The sequence below is a fragment of the Olea europaea genome, chromosome 4 (genome assembly GCF_002742605.1).
Source record: "Olea europaea var. sylvestris chromosome 4, O_europaea_v1, whole genome shotgun sequence".
In the NCBI taxonomy this organism is placed as follows: Eukaryota; Viridiplantae; Streptophyta; class Magnoliopsida; order Lamiales; family Oleaceae; genus Olea; species Olea europaea.
Window position 1 is genome coordinate 9,566,392 of NC_036240.1, and position 20,929 is coordinate 9,587,320.

The following is a 20,929-nucleotide window of genomic DNA, read 5'->3' on the forward strand; positions in this document are numbered from 1 at the left end:
GTCACCAACAATCAAAGACATGGATTAAATTCAGTCACAACTCTACCAACGCATTAAGCCTTCGTTTGACCCCCATTACCTGAAAATGAAAATGGGGGGATTAATATTTTTTAGAAAAATGAGTGGTTGAAAAAGAAGGAAATTTTTTTTATTTATGTATAATATTATTTTATGAAAGATTGTGTGATTGAAAATAGAAGCGAGAGAAATGGATTATAATGTAATTGAATTTAACTGGGTCAAATGGGGGGCTAAAGCTATCCGTTAGTTATTAGTCAACACCAACTGAATCGATTCTAGCAAAATGTATACCCTTGTTTGATTTTCATTAAATTACATTACATTACATTCTATTTTTCTCTTTTCTATTTTCAATCACACAATCTTCCATAAAATAATATTATACGTAAATCGAAAATTTTTCTTTCTTTTTCAACCACTCATTTTTCAAAAAATACTATTCTATACATTAAATTTTCCCCGTAATGGGGCCAAACAGGGGCTATATTGCAAGAAAATAATCCGATCAGCTATTATCAAAATCAAATCATGGCAGAACGCAAGAAAATCATCATAGACACCGATCCTGGCATTGGTATATATATATATATATATATATATATATATACACATACATACATACATACATGAGTTATGTTTATCTGTGTAAATAGATATGTGAACTGATTTTAATTGCTTAAACTGAGATTTGGATTTCGTTGCTCTATAATAATGCGATGCTGAATTTTTATTTGCATAGATGACGCGATGGCGATTTTTTTGGCGCTAAAATCACCGGAAGTGGAAGTGATTGGGCTCACTACTATCTTTGGCAACGTCTACACCACTCTCGCCACCAGAAATGCTTTGCATCTGGTACAAAGTTTTAATCATTTTTTATTTTCAATTTTATCTCTTTTCAATTTTTTGCTCTCTAAGTTCTGTAAAATTATGTAATTTTCTTAAAGATCAAGGCGCAACCTTTGAATCAGAGAGCAAATTTTTAGCCTTTTTTACTTCTATGAGACTAGTTTTCTTTTCCCATTGTATCAACTACGTGAATGAATATTAAGCTGGGAATGGGAAGGACATGGTATAATAGGGAAAGAGAGTGTACAGATCCAAGTAAGTGTTGTACGGTATCTAGGTCTTAATATGTCAATAAGGTACAAGTCTCAATAAAGAGAATAGAAAAGCAAATACGATACCCTTGATTCAGTCCTTCCATAATCGAAACCTCACAAACTCTCCTGATCACTGTGGTTGTACCCTCTATTTAGAATTACAAACGAAAGTTTAGAGAGTTTCCTATTACTACTGTATGGTTGTGTCAAGGATTCCTTCTGATTCGTATTTGTTTGTTTTTATTAAAAATAAGTTAACTAAGGGGTATACAAGATCAGGATCAAAAACACTCTTTGCAGATAGTATAGTCCTTGTGTAAGAGAACACAAACCACTGATAAATTGAAGTCACAGATGAGACTCGAAAAGTTGCATTTATTGTAATTAATCTTGTAGTGAACATGTGAGTAATTGCAGCCATTAATATTGCAAATATGCAAACTTTTTTTTTACTCTAGGAGAAATTGTTGTCATTTAGTCTGGTAGTGTTGATAAACAAATCTGTCACAGATTCACAATTAGCAAAGTAAGATACATGTGTTAAAAATGATTGTATAACATTGGCATTGAAATGCATACTAGTTGTGACCACATTCGCTGAGGGGTGGGTGGAAATTCCCTCGGTCTTGTTAATACTTTCTATGAATATTGGTTGGATGAAAATTTTACTATTTATCGTGATTCTGTGGTCGATGTTGCTCTGTTATTTATTCATTCAACCATTTCTTTGTTAACTGTCTGCGTGGCAATAATCGAATTTTAAAGTTTTAGTTTTCTATTTTGATAATTTTGGCCACTGATGTTTGGAGAATTTTTTTAATAATACAGTTGGAGATAGCAGAGAGGACAGATATTCCTGTGGCCAAGGGCTCTCATGTGACAATTACCGTATGCATCGTTATTACAGTCTATGTTTTGTGTTTTTATACCTGATAAAATCAAACGCTAGATATAAAATTTTGCCTTTTCTGTTTTTGTCAATGAAATGAGCAATTCTTGTTCTCCATAAAAGACAACTGTATATGAGCGTGGAATGACATTTAGGTAGTTAGGTTTATATCATAAATGGTGTTCCATTTAAATAATCTTTATTAGTAGTATAACTAGACCTTTCTATCAGTTATACTCAATGAATTTACCGAGCTTTGTTGGAGAAATCAATGGCTTCATTTACAAATCAAGGCACGAGTTCCTATAAAGAAGACAGTATCACCAATTAAAAATGTCTCTCTTTTGCGGTTTCACTGATAATTAGATTTCGTTTTTGGTCATATGAGTCTGATGCTTCACATAATTGGATTTAAGTAAGAGTGGTAGTTGCTACATCTGAGGAACCAATTGTGAAGCTCGAGTGTTTTGATTGGCATTTATCACCTAATTCTTGTTCTTCAGGAGGAGGTCGAGAAATTATGAGTTGCTAACTTCTGGGGAATATAGAAAGCCTGAAACCTGTCCTATTTCTCTCTTTAAACGGTGAAGAAGATGATATGTGGTGGTTTATGAATTGCATGGACTGTGTCAGTTTCATTTCTATGAGATACAACAAATTGCAAATGCTAATGATCACATGATTTCGGGATATGCATCTACATCCTTTCTTCTTCTTCTTTTTTATTTTTTTATTTTTATTTTTTAACATGAAGTTCATGTTATGTACAAACTATGTTCTTCCAATGTTCCTGCCTAAGCAAGAACTAAACTGAATGAGGTATATCATTGGAAAAGTATGCGGAAGTTGTCGTTATAATTTCTGGGGAACTTAATTTTGGAATGCTTTTCTGTCAATTGTTTTTGGTTTGCTTGCTCATATATTTATTAAACTGCTTAATATGTGAAATACATATCTGGAAGAAGATTCTGTTATTTGGATTATGACTCACATATTCACTTCATTTCCAATTCATGTAAAGAAAGGTACAAAACTTCGAATTGCTGATTTTGTCCATGGTAACGATGGATTGGGAAACCAAAACTTTCCTCCGCCTAAAAGACAGCCAATTGAACTGTCTGCTGCAGATTTTCTTATCCAGCAAGCTAATCTTTATCCTGGAAAGGTCACTGTGGTGGCCTTGGGTCCTCTAACAAATATTGCACTGGTCAGTTTCTTGAATCTCTCAATCCATTTTGAGTTCTTTTTGGAAATATTCTCACTAGATTAATCGATTAATACAGGCTATACAGTCAGATCCTTCCTTTGTCAAAAACATTGGGCAAATTGTTCTTCTAGGTGGTGCATTTGTAGTAAATGGGAATGTGAATCCTGCAGCTGAAGCGAATGTGAGTTTCTCATTAAAGTATCTGTATGTGAGTCATAGGTCCTGGCCCTATTTTTCTTGATTTGGTTTTTCTTTCCTTTCACTCCTGATTGGACAACAAGATTTTTGGAGATCCAGAGGCTGCAGATATTGTATTCACAAGTGGAGCTGATGTTTTGGCAGTTGGGATAAATGTTACCCATCAAGTTGTTTTAACTGGTAATCATTTTCTTTCTGCCATGTTTTAATGGCGTACTATTAATTTACAAGCCCTCTTTCCATCTTAAGTTTCGTATTATCAGTGTTCAGGATGTGATGACCAACTTTTCTCACTGGTCATATGTGCTTGGTATTAAATGTGCTGTTTATCTGTTGGTTATTCTTTCTATCCATTTTAACTACTTTTGCAACTTCCTCTTCAACAATTCTGGTAGGACACGTAGGTGAAACATTTTCAAAGAACTATAAAATTTTAGTTATTTGCATGATAATTGTCAAAATAGCTAGGTGAGGCAGGGTGACAGACTTGTCCATCCCAAATCTTGTCCGTCCCAAATCTTAGGCAACTGGTGACAACTGAAATAAACTTCTTTTGGAAAATAAGAAACACCTAAGAACTTATAATGAAAACCTGTAAAAGTAAAAGTAAAAGTTAGAGTTATTTCTCTATTGCTCTAAGTTTTGCTGTTCAATTCTATATTCGTATTTTATCCCTTTTATTTATATTTTTAAGATGGAGGACTGTAATGTATTTGTATTTATATTTGTATTTTTATCTGTATCAATAGTTTATATAATGGCACTGAAACAAGCTTTAAGAGCTTATCTCATTTTGTAACAAAGACCATATAATACTATAATAGTTAACCATTAATAAATTCAAAGGAGGTTATAAACAAAATTTATTTCTGGCAAAATTTTGGACTAGGTATGTTTTATGGTACCGAGTGTTGAGACACAGTGTTTTGTATTTTGCGAAGAACTAAAAAAGCTCATGTTCATTTAATGCAATCTCGAACATGTTATAAGAGATAAGATACACCATACCAAACACGTTTGCTTGTGGCTGCCAAGGATCTGGCTGCTTTGGATCTTCAAGTAGGTTTATCAATGAATCAAACTGAGGGACGAAAGAGGATCTCGCTGACTCTAAATTTATTTAAAACAAGGCTTAGTTCGTTGTCGTAAGAGTAGACTAGGTATTCAATCCAAGGCTGAGCACCTAAACGAGTACTGTGATGCAAATAAACAAGACCCGCCTAAGGCCAAACTTGTGAGCACTTTCTGTCTTCTTCAAGGATTTCTTAAAACGATTAGGTGGCTGACTAGAAGGAAATAAAGTTAAAAAATAATTATTATGAAGATCCTTTCAAGTGCTTATTTAACAACAAAGTTACGGCCAAAAGATCATGTTTAAATCTTTTTGCAAATTAAACATTGCTAGAAAATTCCCCATTCCTGTTTTTAATCTATTGCTTCTAAAAATGCCATCTTATCTTAGTGGTTTACATGATGATAACCATTGTTTTTTTGGGGTGTATCAACTTGTCCTCTTAACTCTTACGATAAACTTTTGGACAATGTTGCTGGTGTTAGGCAATGAGAAGTACTTTTAGATTATAGAGTTTTGGCTTGTATATTAGCTATTTCCATCTGAGGGAGGTAGTTTGCAAGTGACCTCTTTACATGGGGAGGTAGTGGAGATAATGATTGAAATGCACACAATATCAGCTATTGAGGTGTCCTTATAGGTAAGGCTAGCGTCAGTATGTGTCATCTCCAATTAAGCTTATGCATAGAATTAAGCTCTTAAGAGACAAATTCAAGTGCCAAATGGTTGGAGCAAAGTATTTTGAGATCTGTATGTATATTCAGGGAATAATATGTATGAGCTTAACTATAGATTTACCATAAAAAGATAATATAGAAACCATCACAATAAAGAAAAATAATAGCATGAGGGAATGAATAAGGGAAAACAAAGAAAAGAACCTGAGAAAGTACGGTCTGGAAAGCAAAATAAGGGGGAGCAAATTGGGGTAGGACAACTGGGGGAGGGAGGAGCAGATAGATGAACTTCATTTTATATAAACTAACTTTAAAATATTGTTTATGATTATTTTTTGATTTAAAATTTGTGATAATAAATCAGTTTTAAGGGAAATAAAAGTTGTTATTTATTACTTCTATCGAGTTATTAATTTTCACTATTAATGACATTTTATTAAAATAATAAAGTAATTAAGAAAATGATTATTATTTTTTAGTTACTGTATGAAGAAAATTAATGCTTACTACTAGGTAAATATATAAGAGTCAACTTATTGAAAACTAATAAAGCTGTAATACCTTATATTTAACTAAAACTAAGTCATAGATTCTCAATACTCCTGAAAATCTCCCTGGCTATGTGATAATTAACTTCAATATTATTTTTAGTGAGACTGAATTTTTATCATGTAACATAATTAAAAGAGTTGCAAAACGAATTAATAGTACTCCAAACGTTATGTGAAAAATAAATGTTAATTATTGTTATACATGTACCTGTCCATATCCGTAAGTTTCGGTTCAAATTTTTTAACTTCTGTGAAAAAATTCATGTTGTTTGTTTTATGTGCACCTACATTTTTACATCCTGCCTTTTATTTCTTTCACATTAATGTTCTCTTCCTGTGAAACTCCTGTTACATTATTTTCCTAACAATCAAATGAAGCCTCGAGTAACAGAAAATTTGTAATTCCTTCAGTTTCTGTCTCTTCCATTTCTTGGCTAGGCAGAACTGCAAAGATTGGTTTAATGCTCTACATTTCCGAACCCATCAAAACATTTATGCGACCTTATTTTTCATAAATTATATTTTGGCATATGAATCTGCATTTTACCCTTTTCTTTTGTAGATGCGGATAGAGAAAAGCTGGCAGAATCAAATGGAAAGTTTGCTCAATATCTAAACAAAATTTTAGACGTGTATTTTTCCTATCATCATGATGCATACAGTACAAAAGGTTTGTTCTGAACGGGAACTACAGCAATGGCTAGATATCGTGAAAATGACTTCTGATGTTAGTTGGGACTTATTATTTTTTTTAATGCAGGTGTTTACCTTCACGACCCCACAGCCCTTCTTGCTGCTGTTAAACCTTCGCTGATCACCTGTACAGAAGGTGCTGTCCGAGTCCAGACTACTGGCATCACTAGGGGTCTAACATTGTTCTATAACAAAAAGAAAAGGTAGAAGTTCTGGTCATACCTATTTATATCATCTTTTATTGAAGTATTCCACTGCTAATGCAAATGGGCTTATAACATTGTTTGAATCCATTGTTTCTTTTCAGTTATTGCCTGATTTCATTGTATAATGATGAAAATGAAAATGAAAAGAAAATTAGACATGACTGACAATTTTAACTCCATGAAGTTTAGACTATGAGATTAAAATATTAAATGCTCTCTTATTTTAGGGAAACTCTCTAACATGCTGCAGAGTAGTGGCGTAGAACTTTCATCTGTGGGGTCAATGTCTTTACTTTCTAGGCTTACTTTTAAAAGTTTCTGAAAAGTATTTTGACCGGCTTATTTTTTAAATTAATACCAGTGGAAGTAAAATATTGCTCACTTGAAACAGGAAAAGATGCAACCGTTGTCCTAGGAAAATGATTAGACACAAACACGGAAGTTAACAGATATATATGTCATGATTCCAGTCACTATTGTCATTATACTTTTCCTATTCTTGATTTTAAAGTTACATGGAAAATGAAAGGATTGGTTTTCATGCATTCTATTATAGCAAGAAGAAAATCTCATTTTTGCCGTCCCTCTGTACTCACAAATTTGCACTTTCACTACAAAATCCAGCTTCGAGGAAGTCACTGAATGGTCTGATAAACCCTCGGTCAAGGTGGCAGTCACTGTTGATGCTCCCACGGTTGTGAAGTTGGTCATGGAACGGCTAATGCATTCTTAAATTATTCAGAACAAAACTTGTGCTGCTTGAAGATTTTCTCCATCTAGTTATTTAAAAATAAAACTTGGGAGAGAACTTTTATTTTTTCTCACAAATAATGCACAGTGAGTTGGTTCTTTTATAGTACAAGGAGAATACATGAAAAAGGGAAAGAAAAAAAATAAATCTCATACAATTATAATAAATCACAATATCCTATCTATGTTAAATTTGAATAAAAGACAATCTTTACTCAATCAATTAGGTATTTCGACACTCCCTCTCAAGTTGGATTATAGATGTTAATCATATCCAACTTGAAAATGAAATTATCGAATTTCTGTCTAGGTAATCCTTTGGTGAAAACATCTATAACCTGTGTTTGTGTGGGAACATAAGTCATGCAAATGATCCCTTCCTCAATATTTTCCTTAATAAAGTGTCTATCCACCTCTACTTGCTTTGTTTGGTCATGCTGAACTGGATTCACAGAAATATTGATTGCTGCTTTATTATCACAGTAAAGTTTGATGGGCAACCTTACTACAACATTTAATTCTTCCAACAGTTTTTTCAACCACGGTCCTTTGCATATACCCTATGCTACAGCTGTAAACTCAGCTTCTACATTACTTCTAGCCACCATATTCTGTTTCTTACTTCTCCATGTTACCAAATTTCCCCGTATAAAGGTACAATATCTAGTAGTGGACCTTTTATCTTCTATTGAGCCTGCCCGGTTTGCATCTATAAAAATTTCTATGCCTTTACTTTCACCCTTTTTGAAGAGCAACCACTTTCCTGCGGTTCCTTGAGATATCTTAATATCTTGTAGACAGCTTCTAGGTGACTTTTCTTCCAGGATGCATGTGTTGACTTACCAAGCTAACTGCAAATGCGATGTCAAATCTAGTGTGTGATAGGTAGATTAGCTTTCAAACCAATCTTTGATATCTTTAAATTTCTACTGGCTTTTCTCCATCTTCATTTTTCCTTCCCACATCCACGAGTGTATCACTTGGTTTGCATCCAAGCATGCCGATTTTGATTAAAAGATCAAGAACATACTTTCATTGAGATACACTGATGCCTCATCTAGATCTGGCAACTTCCATTCTTAGAAAGTATCGCATTAGTCCCAAATCCTTTACCTCAAATTCAGTGGCAAGGCTTCTCTTTAGTCTTTCCATTTCAACTATATTATCACCTATCAAAATAATATCATCGACATATACTATTAGAATCATTTTTTTACCATTTTCAAATGGTCGAAGAAACATGGTGTGATCTGACTGCCTTTGGCGATATCCCTGGCTTTTCAGTACTTTCGCAAACCTATCAAACTATGCTCTTGTTGACTGCTTCAATCCGTATAAGGACTTTTTTAGCTTACATGCCCGATTTCTTTAATTTACCTTACAATATCCTGGTGGTAATGTCATGAATACTTCTTCTTCCAATTCCCCATTTAAGAAAGTATTTTTAATATCCAGTTGCTGAAGTGGTCAATCTAAATTTGCAGCTAGTGATAGAAGAGCCTGAATTGTATTCAATTTTGCTACTGGTGCAAATGTTTCTGTATAGTCAATGCCTAAGTCTATATGTATCATTTTGCAACCAACCGAGCTTTATACCATTCTATTGTCCCATCAACTTTGTATTTCAAGTTAAAGATGCTTTTACTTTTTGATATATCTCCTTCTTTGCCTCTACTTTCTCGTTCTAGACATATTTATATCCAACGAGTTTCTTTCCTTTTGACAGATCCATCACTTCCTAGGTCTCATTTTTTCCAAAGCTTGCGTTTCTTTCAAAACTGCTTCTCTCCATTTTTGAATTTCCAAAGCTTACTAAATAGTTCTTGGGATCACTGTACTGTTAAGATGAGTGGTAAAAGCACAAAATCCCGTAGATAAAGTATTATATGATAAGAATTTTGAAATATGATGGAGAGTACATGACCGTGTTTGTTTTCTGATAGCAATGGGTAAATTCGTATTCAACATCTCTAGGGCTTTCTAAGGTTCTGAGCTACCATCGGTTCTGACTCTTTAGGTGTTTCAGATGTAAGATTTTCCAAGTTCTTTGATTTGGCTTTCTTAAATAAACCAGTATCTCCTTATCATTTTGTTTTTCTACAGCTTCCCCTGTGTTCAAGTTCCCTTCTGTCATTGGTGTAGTAGACTCAGATGGTGGGACACGTTCAGGAGAAGAGGGACTGAGGTCAATGAACCAATCTTCATGCAAGGTCTCCCCCTAAAGAGGGGTGTTGGTAAAGTATGGAGTATTTTCGAAAAAGGTAATGTCAAGATTTACAAAGATTTTTTTCGTGGTCATAGCATTTGTAGCCCTTTTGTGTAAGAGAATATCCAATCAAAACACATTGAATAGCTCGGGGATCCAGTTTACTTTGGTGATGAGAGTGAATATGAACGAATGTAGTACAGCCAAACACTCTTAGGGATAGATTAGAGCTGAATCGGGAAGTATTTCTTAAATTTTTGGATTGGTGTCTCGAAGTTTAGGACACGATTGGGCATTCGATTGATAAAATAGGTGGATGTGAGGATAGCATCCCTCACAACATCTTAGGCATATTCATAGTAAACATTAAAGCACGAGCAACCTCTAGGAGATGCCTATTTTTGCGTTCTGCTTCCCATTTTGTTGAGGAGTGTCAACATAAAAACTTTGATGAATTATTCTATGTTTTTGAAGGAAGTCACCCATGATGATATTGAAGTATTTTGTGTCATTATCAGTGTGTAAGATTTGAATTTATGTTTGAAATTGTGTTTGGATCATGGAATGAAAGTTGATAAACATGGGACGGAATCGAATTTATCTTTGAGTAGGTAGATCCAACTAAATTGAGTGTAATCATCAATAAAAGTGGCAAACCATTTTGTGTGGGTACAAATTGAGATTTGTGAGGGTCCCCATACATCGCTGTGAATCATGGTGAATGGTTTTGATGTTTTGTATGTGGATTGTGGGAATGATGTGTGTTGGTGCTTTGCAAGTTCACGGATTTCACATTGAAAATTAACTTGCTTTTTATTTATGAAAATAGAGGGCAATACATGTTTCAAATATTGAAAGTTCGAATGACCCATTCTAAAATGCCATAACATAATTTCACAATCACTAAGAACAGATACAGAATCACAAATTTTAAGTTGACACTGGTTACTCACATCAACTTTCTCAAAGTAGTAGAGTCCTTCACTTTCTTTAGCACTACCAATCGTTTTCCCCTCGATTATAGGTCCTGAAAAATACAATGTGATGGAAAGAATTTAACGGAGCAATTGGAAGTTTTTGTTAGCTGGCTTATAGATAATAAATTGTACGATAAATTTGGAACATGAAGGACCGATTCTAAAGTTATAGAGTCAGAAATTTGAATACTCCATTTTCCTGCAATTGTCGAGAGAGAATCATCTGCAATCTTAACTTTAAGATTACTCGCACGTAGTGAGTATGTAACAAACAAATTGTAAGAGCTTGTCATATGATCGAATGCCCCTGAGTTAATCATCCATGGCACTTTAGCGAGTGCAGTAAAATTTCGGGCTCTAAAGAAATTACATTTGCGGGCCAATGAACATGATATCTCTGATGGCATGGTGAAAATTAGCCCAAATAAATTTAATCCACCAAGAAGAAGAATAATACAATGGCCCAAACTAACTTAGGCCCAACAAATACTAGCCCAAAATCCAACAGTGGTTCACCAAAATCAGTCACGGTAATACCCACAAAGATGCGAGCCCACAGTGATGTCGGAATAGCATCGAATGCAGTCAGAGGAGAGTTGGAATATCCTCTTATTGCTCAAGAGACATTGGAAGTCGCGTCAATACACCCAGAGAGACGCTGAAAATTGCGTCGAACACCAACAGACGTCAAAAATTCTGATGCAAAACTCCAACCACCGAGGCGGAGGCAGGCAAAGGACGGTGTCGTCGACCAGACACTGATTGACCTTGAAACTTGCAAGAGAACCGTCAAAACAGAGTTATTGACACCGAGAATTGAAGATTTAGCGTCTATTTCTATAGGTATGGCTCTGATACCATGAAAATAAAACTCGGGAGAGAACTTTTATTTTTTCTCACAAATAATGTACAGTGAGTTGGTCCTTTTATAGTACAAGCAGAATACATGGAAAAGGAAAAAATAAAAAATAAATCTCCTACAATTATAATAAATCACAATATCTTATCTATGGTAATTGGAATAAAAGACAATCTTTACTCAATCAATTTGGGATTTCGACATTATTTGGTCTGAATCTCGCCATTTCAGTCCATCAGCATCGATTTTATGCTTGAATTGGAGTTCAGAAATGTAATCTTCCCTGGGGCATGCAAAGAAGATCCTTTTGGTAATCCAAATGAAACCAGGACAGATTCTTTGTTATTAAAGTGGATGTACCCAAGTGAATAGATTAATAAAGATCAATTGCCCATGCTCATTTTCCTTCCTTAGCTAAATGTGTATTAATTACTACCGAATCCCTATTCCTCGTGTCGATTAGCTGTTAGACAATGCGATTATTTGTTTCTTATCCTCTTCACCATTGTGGATGATGTTTTAATGCTTTTGGTGGAGTTTAAGAACGGCTTGAATTAATGTTGCGAATTCCTTAAATGTTGTGTTCTCTCTTCACTTTTCATCGCATTCTACTGGAACTTCTTGTTCCAACTCCATCAACTTCTTGTTGGGGTGACAGGTCGAGCTCGAGCAGGCCGATGGATCGTCGGATTGGCTCGTTAAAAATAATAATAATAATAATAAAATAAACAAAAGAGGCAGTAAGCTGCCTTTTAATGAAAACCAAATAATAATAATAATAATAATAATAATAAGTTGGCTCGACTCGGTATGGCCAGATTCGAAAGCTCAGGTTGAGCCTCAAATTTTTGGCCAAACTTTTGCTCAGCTCGATTCGGACAGAAAAAATTGTTTTAATTTTGCTCAAGCCTCGAGTTTTGGCTTGCAAGCCGATTCAGCTCGTTGATATTCCTACTTATATGTTTGATATTTATTTCACATAATATTTTGAAATAAAAGTAAAAGTAAAAAAATAAAAATTATTAATTTACATTTCTTTTTCCAATACTCAATATATAACAAAAAGCAAGCAAAAAGGACCAAATAAAAAAAAATAATACTATTTATCATTATGATAATGAAATTTATGTGGAATAATGAAATTGGATAGTTCAATGTTTACGAGGGGAGGAGATGTGATATAAATAGCAGTGTTGTAAAAACCGACCCGATTCGGCCGGTTCAACCGGATAAACCGGGAACTAGGACCAAATTCGGGTCGGTTAGGCCTTGAGAACCTTAAATTTAAAAACCGCCTTTAAAATCGGTAACCCACCCGGGTTTTATAAAAACTTTGACCCGCCCCTGGTTTTCACGATTTTTCTGGTTCAAAATTAATGAATTTTAAAACAATTAAAACCCTTATTTTTTAATATTTTTAGACTTTCAAACTTCTCCTCATTCTTCCATGCTGAGTTTTCGAGATTCAAAATTAATGAATTTTCAGACCTTCAAACTTATCCTAATTAACTCGTGAGAGTTGACATTGTTAATTACCTAATTTTATGAACTTATCTTACATTACGTAATTGGATTGAGCAGGACGTTATTTTGTTGATTGTATTTAATTATTTTTATTAATTGAATGCTTGTTATAGTTTTTGTGATTTCGAAAAACTTGTTTTCATTTGCTGTTTTTTTGTAAAATTAATAATAAAAAAAACGGGTGGATTTCGGTTCGACCCGATTCGAACTTTTGATCCTTGACCCTTTTCTTTTTCGAGTTGATGGTCGGTAGATTTTTCAAACATTGATAAATGGAGAAAAATGGGAGAGATAACGTCGCCCGTGTTCCATAGTTACGATAATAAATAGGCGTTAGTCAATAAAAAAGGATCCCCCCTTCTCATCAAATTCCACTCCAGTCTATCATCAACCACAGGCTCTCTCTTACGAAAAAAAGAGATTTCAAGAAAATATGCCCAGAAATAGATTCAGTAGAGAACTGTAAACCAACCAATTAAAACTACAAGTAGCAGTAGAATTGCAGTGTGGAAAAGGGATTTTACTCTGTAGTGTGTATAAATTATTTCAAGAAAAGTGCGACTAAGATAGAGGGAAATGACAACGCCCTCATTGATGCATTTTGATTCCTTCAAACTTTCTCACTTTTCTACTGTTATCACAACAACATCTGCCTGTAGTTTTAGCCCTTTTCAGTCCCTTTCTTCACGGAATGACCCAAGGTTCGCTTCTTCACAACGCTCTCCTCTGCGGAGAAACCGGGTAATTTTTTTTTTCTTTCTGTATGTTTGTTTATATATGTGGATTTTTGTTTGTTTTTCGTAGTATAATTAGTTGGGGAAATGGGTCTTTGTAATTTGATGTTTGAAGAAGAATTATTTTGAGCTTGAGGGATTTAAATTGTATTTTGTTATTATTTTATGCCGCATTATGGGTGTCTCAATTTTGGTGCTTCTGTTTATATTTTAGGTTTTCGTTCATTGTTATTTGCAAAATTGTTAGTTTTTATTGGATATCATTCAATCTGATGGATCCACTAAAATGAGTTTAAATCACGTTATCACCTGAGGAAGAAAATTCGCTGCAATGTGAATTGTTGTATTTAGAAAAAGAACTGGATGGAATTATATATAAAGAACGAGGTGCAATTTTTTGAGAGTGAGAAGTATGGGATTGTCATCCCTACATAAGTCTTGTCTTGGAATTTACATAATTAGATTGTGCTGTGAATGCTTGTAATTTTTATAGATGCATAAACTCGCAATCGACTGAATTAGCTCATGATATGGATCAGAAATTATAGATTGTATTTTGTTTTTTTATTTTCCATAATATCTCGGTTCCCAAGATATATCCCCTGCATTGTTTCTTGGTTTTTCTTTTGTTCTTGGTTCTTAGTGACAAATGGGCATTTGGCATCTGTAAAGTTACATAAATAGGAGTAAAATAGGGAAATCTTAAAGATTCCGCTGCTTCTATTCCGAGCTGGTACTTAAATGAGAGGTGAAAAGTACATCAGTGCGAGATAAATGTGAACGGAGAAGATGTTCTGTTAAATACGATGTGACATCAAATGGCCGTCTAGGTAAATTCGGAGAGTCATATGCAATGGGCATTAGATGTTATTCACAGAAGAAAAAATTAGTAATTGGTAAATTTGGTATTTTAAATATGTAATTTGTCGTGCAGATTTGAATAATTTGATGGAAACTATTGAATTGTAAAAATAATTCTTTTGAGAATATTTCTCATCAGACCAGAAAGAGAGGAAAATTTTCACTCCAAAACCTTAAGGATTCGTAAATAAATATAAGATTTACTCAAATCGGGATACAAGGTTATATGAAGTTCCAAAAAAACCAGGTGTTTAGCTTCATAAGCAGAAAAAGCTTTATAATTGATGATTTTAACAAGATTCACTGACAGAAAAAATAAAGAGAAAAGATTTTATGCTGAAAGCAACCTGACTTGGGGCAATAGGTGTAAATGATAGGTTAAAGTGTTGGAAAGTCAGGAGATAAATGGAAGTTTGAGTGTACAGGGTTAGATCTGATAAGCTGTGATAATGCGAAAAACGGCGTCTTTTTTTCTTTTCCTTTTTTTTGGGTGAAATGCCTCCTTTGGTCCCTATCTTGTCTCTTTTACTAATAAAAATTAGAGGCAACCAAACATTACTTATTTTTCACACTAGTAGTAGCAATTTGAAGTCACTAAATTTTTTTTTTAAGGTGTTGTACGAGTATGTTTGCTTAGTGATCGTAAAGCTGAATCAGATCGGCAGCCTCTAGCATTTCCATTTTGCCATTAGACATGGGTCTCAAATCTCTGAATTACTACAATTCTGAAATGGATATTTGTCTTGATTTTGGATTGAGATTGACCACTTATGGTGATTCTTGGATGATCTTAGCCTCCATTCTCATGGAAAACAAGGTGGGTCATACAACTCAACTGCTTACTGCTTGTGAGTGGGAGAGCCCTTTGTGCTCTATGTCTTGGGAGCTGGCTTGTCTCCAGTGGTACTACACCAATTGGGGGACTTAGAAATGACTACAATCTGGACTTGGCTTTACAAAGAGAGTGCCTATGCAAACAAACTGGTATCTGTAAAAATAGGGTATGTTTATTAAGATCTCATTAATGATCTGATCTAATGCAAGGCTTGGAGAACCTTTTGTCTTAGTTCTCTCTAACATTAGTTAAATTGATGGGTGTGCTAGAAACGGGTTATCTTATAGCTGAAGTGATAAGACTAAGCTTGAAGAAACCTAGATTTTGTGATTAGCAGCTATTCAGTCTAGCCCTTTATGAGTTTCTGTAAGAAATTAGGATTGCTTTGCAGCCTCATGGTAGCCAATTTTGTGTACATTTGTCTGCAAGATATTAATGAATCAATGATCATTGACTAGCATATGTCTTAATTGCAAACTAAATCAATTTATAAGATCATATTATCCAGTCTATTGTAAATGTGTTGAGGTCGTGAATGTGAAACCAAAATAAAAAAAATTAGACATATTTTAAATTATGTTACAAAAATAAATTAAAAAAATGGAAGGAAGAAACTTGGGCATAAATATCTCTTCGGCTAGTGTTTATAGTTTTTTCGTAATGATTGCAACATCTTTTCTCTACTTAGACTGTTGTAACTTTTCATGCGATGGCTGATCTTCCAAACAATACCTGTCTTAAATATAAATTTTCACATATCAGTTGGTTTTCACTAATGATTTACTACCAGGGGCCTCTGTTTTCTATGTGCTGGTATAGTGGCTATGTGGATGTGAGAAAAGACATCAAAGCTTAGACAACCTGAGAGATGGGGACAAGAATGAGATACAGATGTTTGGTTCTGATGAAGAAGTCAAAACTCAGATTCCAACCCAAGCCCAATCTCTCGTTGAAGGGTCAGGAGCAGTTATGGTATCGGAGTATAAGCCTGTTTCAGATATGGACTATCTACAGGTTTGTTGTTCGTATACCAAAGCTAAATCTGAACATGCATTCGAAAGTTTAGACCAATTCGTTGGAGGAGTTGATTCCCTCAATTCAGTCAATTGTTATCTTGAGTACTTATTTACTTTAGGTGCACACATTGTCTTGACTGTCTATTTTCTATTTTCATTCAAGCAATCAACATTTATCATATAAGGAATACTGTGACTGCACATCCAACAGCAATGTTTTCTTATCAAACCAATTGAAAGAGTTATTAAATCAACTAAAAGAGTTTTCTCTTCAGTGGTGGGTTCTATTTTCTCTTGCAAGGCACTTCAAATACCTCCATGTTTTTGTCTTTCTCTTTGCTGCTACTTAAGTTAGTTCTCATCATATTTTGAACGTATTCAACTAATCTTAACAAACTCTCTCATATTCTCTTCCATGGTGCTGCATTTATGTTATTTTTAATATTGTTTAAATCCTTAAAGTTCAAGTCTTAGGCTCTATCTTAGAACGGAAGAGGCAAAACACATTGTCTTGGTTGTTAATCTGTCTAAAGGCCAAAACATTAAGTCAAATGCTTTGAATATCAAGGTATAATTTGCGGTTGGATTTTTAACGTGTGCATCTATAGAACATATGACAACACATGTCGTTTTGCTTTTGTTGTCTGTCAGGAGCTATTAGCGATTCAACAACAAGGGCCAAGAGCAATTGGCTTTTTTGGGACTCGAAATATGGGGTTCATGCACCAAGAACTTATTGAGATTCTCAGCTATGCATTGGTTATAACGGTATTAATTCCATTTTAATTGATTCATCAAAAAGTACTTCATGTGGTGCCTGGATTATTTTTTGGTTCAATAAACCTTATTTTCCCAATTATTTGATGACTACTCATCTCTTGACGTCCTGGCTATCTTTTCAATTTTTTTGCAGAAAAATCATATTTTTACATCAGGAGCTTCAGGTACTAATGCTGCTGTTATTAGAGGTGCCCTTCGTGCTGAAAAACCAGAGCTGCTCACTGTAATATTGCCACAAAGTTTGAAAAAACAACCTCCAGAGAGTCAAGAATTACTTTCTAAAGTAAGAATTGGGGGATCACACAAACTTTTTTAGTTCTGATTATTAATTTTTTCAGACAAACATATGGCATGTGATTCATTTTGACGCTTGTTGCTCTACACTTAGTTTGCTCTAAACCTTGAACCAGTCTTTCTGTTTTCCCAACTGCTATCTGCTTAAGGCTGAGGCGAAGAGCCTAAGTGCTTATGGTTTCCCATTGTGCAAGGGTGTTTAAGGGTGGTGGATTATGATGTAACCAAGCCTTCTGACCAAAGCACAACACCATTCAGCAAGACAAGGAAATAAATAACTATATAATTTGAGTTGAAATCTTGAAACTTCATCCTATGTGTTTTACCAAATCATAAATGTATGACGTGTGATTATGATTGAAGCCATGATTTTCACTAAAACTGTTATCTTTACTTTCTTTCAAAATATTTCACCAAGCCATTTCAAGGATGTATTCATAGGAAACCAGCTTAGAATTTGACTTGCAATCTTGAGCTCTTTTTTCCTCATTTTTTCCCTACCATAAATGTACAATATGCAATGGCAATGGCAGGACAGTTGTTTACTACTTCATCCTAAAGAGTTGCTGTTTTCTTGGTGAAGTACTTGAAACCACCTTACCTTAGGAAGTGGTCACTGCTTTGACACTGTGAGGTGAAAACTGATCTGTGGTCCATTTCTTTTCCTATTTATGGCGTTTAATGGGTAATTCAGAACCTATTTTGAAGTTTATCACAGAAGTAATGGGTGCAAAAGAATATTAGGAAAAGATATTTTTATGTTTCAGCTTTGTATTGAGGTGGCTATGCACTATTATATTAAATGGCATTTATTAATTTCCCCTTGTCTGAGAGGGAGAAAGCTGAGAGAAACCTATTTGCAATCACAGTAATGACACAAAAGCATGGTTTGACACAGGATAGTATTCAGATGACATTTTTATGATATTTTAACAAATTTACATTTCCAAACTCTACAAAAAGAATGCAGGAAATTGTGTGTAAAATTATGATGACAGCGAATCTAATTAACAAGATACTAATATAAATTGTATACTACTTTTTACCCAAAATAGTCATTCAAGCTCCCTAGTAAGCCAAATTCCAAAATAATTCATGGGTTTAGGAGTATGCATTCATTTGGTATTTAGTGCTTATCTGAATAAACAAAGGAGTTGTTGCAGAAGTATACTCCTCATAATGCTTTGTCTCTTTATGTTTGTGTATTGAGTTGGTCAAATAGGGGCACATTCCATCTTTTATTCATTGCGCTATTGCTTGGGATTTGTTGAGAGTGTTTCTATCTATATTTGGGAAAGCTTTTACTCCTGTTAATTAATTCTTTTGCCATCAAATCTAGGGATTTTGTTAAATGCAAAAATCCAACGCAACTTGAGCATGATTTTGCTTGAATGTCCACTTTTCAGTTCTCTTATAAACAATAACATGTTGCCCTCCTCGGTTCAAATTTATCCATAATAAATTCTTCATTTATCATCCCAACAATTGCTGTTTCAGAAATATTCCATGGAATGGAAAGAATTGAGAGCATTCTGAGATTTGATTTCACAGAATCATGATAGGAAACATCTAAATATGGTGGTTTTACTCCAAAAATAGTCTTCTTCTTGACCATTCTAAACACACTATGAATATATCTTCTGGGTTTTAGTGTGAATTATTAACCTGCTGAGATTTGATATAAAAATAAAAATGTGAATATGCACTTTATTATTACATTATAAATGATTTTAGACCTCTTTTTGCACGAACATAAATTTTTTGCCATGTTTGATTACTTCTTCCTTCAGTTGGATACACTGTTGCTGATATTAGTCCTTTGAGTGTGTTTTTTGCCTGTCTGTCTTTTCTCTTAAAGGGATTTTTCACCAATTATTCTAATATTCTGTCAAGATCAAATTAAGATTTGAACATATTCAAGTATGTTCATCTTTGGATGTAGTACTTGTATTGTTGCCTCCATTTTAGGCAGGGTGCCAGTGGATGTTTTAACTATAGCACAATGCTACTCAGAAAGACAGGAAGAAGGAAGCAGGAGGGGTTGGACTTTTGTGTCCCGTGAAAAGGGTGGGGTCACTGAAACCCAGTATTATCCAATTCTAAGCAATAAAATTCTTCTTGGATTTGCAGGTAAAAAATGTAATGGAGAAGCCCCACAATGATCATCTCCCATTGATAGAAGCTAGCAGGTACCCAATAAAGCCCTCTGGGAAAGCATTTTCTTTGTCTCTTTTGTCACGTATTTTTAGCTGCTTGGCCGAACTTTTGAGTGGATGATATGAAACTGGGTTACTGACTTACGCTGGGTTGTGGAATTTCCAAAAAAAAATCGTCACTCATTCTGTAATCAGGATGAACTTATTGGTGCAATATATATTAAATCATAGCTGAAAATGTAAATTATCAAACACGTTTCGAGTTAGTTTTAAGCTTAGTCGAGCATGCTCTACCCCTGTCAATAGTAGCGAATATACTTTTTAACTGCTTGTGATGGTGAATGCAGGCTGTGCAACATGGACATCATCTCACAAGTACAACAAGTTATTTGCTTTGCATTTCATGACAGTAGATTGCTCATGGAAACATGTCAAGAAGCGAAAAATATGAGGAAGATTGTCACTCTCTTTTATCTGGATTAAGTAAAGTCTAAAGTATTATTAATTTGTCCTTACGTTGTTCAACAAGTGAAGTCCGTCTAGATTAGAATGCACAGATTTGACGCTTTTTTGTCTACCCAGAAAAGAGAAACTGCAAAACGGGAGCACATTCATATCTTGTTTATCAGAATGATAATGGCTTTCAATGTTCAATGCGCATCTGCGCAGATAATTCGCTGAAATTTACTTTTCCCTTCCCCCAATAAATATTGATTCTTTTTTATTGAACTCGTGTTTTTTATTTTTATTAATGTTTTTACAGTTGCATGCGTAAATGGGATGCCGAAATCCCTTGAGATTCACGTGAGAGCGTAAAGAATTTAAATTCAAGTGGTTGATGGTAGTATGTTGAACTAAAAATTTGATGAGTTCCTGGGGGCAAACTTGTCCACGGTCTGGTTTAGCATTTTCCCATGAAGATTATCCGCTTACTTCTCCGACGTTTGATACACTATTAAATAAAACTAATCTGGACAATAAACAAGAATTAATTTCTCTTTTTTAGCGTGTCATATATGACCTATTCTTAATTTCGAGCATTGTACGTGCAATGTGCGGAAGTGTGTGGGGTGAGATAAATATATACACATCCGTGAGTTATGCCATGGCATGTGATCTACTAACACTTTTGGGTATAAAAAATGACATCAGATTCGGACATTAGATTATAATTCCGCTACAGTGATCGAATTTTTTTGACAGAGGGAGTAACCAACTCTCACAACGGATGGCCTACTTTTCTTTTCTTTTTTTGAAATTTTTTATTCATGCGGGACCTACGACATGTGAGAGTATGTCAATCATTCAGGCACAAATTCG

General features: G+C 34.4%; 2 protein-coding genes across 7 annotated transcripts; both read left to right on the plus strand.

The window, feature by feature from the left end:
- The first annotated feature begins 246 nt into the window (after positions 1-246).
- LOC111393565 (probable uridine nucleosidase 2) lies at positions 247-10,279 on the plus strand. Of its 5 annotated transcripts, XM_023019159.1 has the most exons (11): positions 247-307; positions 504-595; positions 761-876; positions 1,953-2,012; positions 3,035-3,038; positions 3,141-3,220; positions 3,297-3,401; positions 3,502-3,598; positions 6,281-6,388; positions 6,479-6,614; positions 9,471-10,260. In XM_023019159.1, exons 2-11 carry the CDS (start codon positions 550-552, stop codon positions 9,688-9,690), a joined length of 972 nt encoding a protein of 323 aa, XP_022874927.1. In that variant the 5' UTR covers positions 247-307; positions 504-549; the 3' UTR covers positions 9,691-10,260. The 5 variants fall into 5 exon arrangements, with proteins under 5 accessions (XP_022874927.1, XP_022874929.1, XP_022874925.1 ...); XM_023019161.1 differs by lacking the exon at positions 1,953-2,012 and having other exon boundaries at positions 9,471-10,279; XM_023019157.1 differs by having other exon boundaries at positions 3,035-3,220; positions 9,471-10,113.
- A 2,970-nt stretch (positions 10,280-13,249) lies between these two features.
- Positions 13,250-20,334, plus strand: LOC111393566. 2 transcript variants are annotated; one of them, XM_023019162.1, is made up of 7 exons: positions 13,250-13,674; positions 15,323-15,529; positions 16,183-16,377; positions 17,031-17,147; positions 17,293-17,442; positions 19,584-19,642; positions 19,957-20,334. In XM_023019162.1, the coding sequence occupies exons 1-7, from the start codon at positions 13,510-13,512 to the stop codon at positions 20,090-20,092; spliced, it is 1,029 nt and encodes a 342-aa protein (XP_022874930.1). In that variant the 5' UTR covers positions 13,250-13,509; the 3' UTR covers positions 20,093-20,334. The 2 variants fall into 2 exon arrangements, with proteins under 2 accessions (XP_022874930.1, XP_022874931.1); XM_023019163.1 differs by lacking the exon at positions 15,323-15,529 and having other exon boundaries at positions 13,260-13,674; positions 19,957-20,292.
- Positions 20,335-20,929: the final 595 nt, after the last annotated feature.

What these genes read in the sequence shown, in the direction of transcription:
- LOC111393565 (XM_023019157.1), top strand. Translation starts at nt 550, where the DNA reads ATGGCAGAACGCAAGAAAATCATCATAGACACCGATCCTGGCATTG. An exon ending in TGATGCATACAGTACAAAAG is followed by an intron (nt 6,389 to 6,478) that starts GTTTGTTCTGAA and finishes TTTTTAATGCAG; the next exon opens with GTGTTTACCTTCACGACCCC. An exon ending in TTCTATAACAAAAAGAAAAG is followed by an intron (nt 6,615 to 9,470) that starts GTAGAAGTTCTG and finishes GTTTTTCTACAG; the next exon opens with CTTCCCCTGTGTTCAAGTTC.
- LOC111393566 (XM_023019162.1), top strand. Translation starts at nt 13,510, where the DNA reads ATGACAACGCCCTCATTGATGCATTTTGATTCCTTCAAACTTTCTCAC. An exon ending in CTGGTATCTGTAAAAATAGG is followed by an intron (nt 15,530 to 16,182) that starts GTATGTTTATTA and finishes GTGCTGGTATAG; the next exon opens with TGGCTATGTGGATGTGAGAA. An exon ending in CCATTGATAGAAGCTAGCAG is followed by an intron (nt 19,643 to 19,956) that starts GTACCCAATAAA and finishes TGGTGAATGCAG; the next exon opens with GCTGTGCAACATGGACATCA.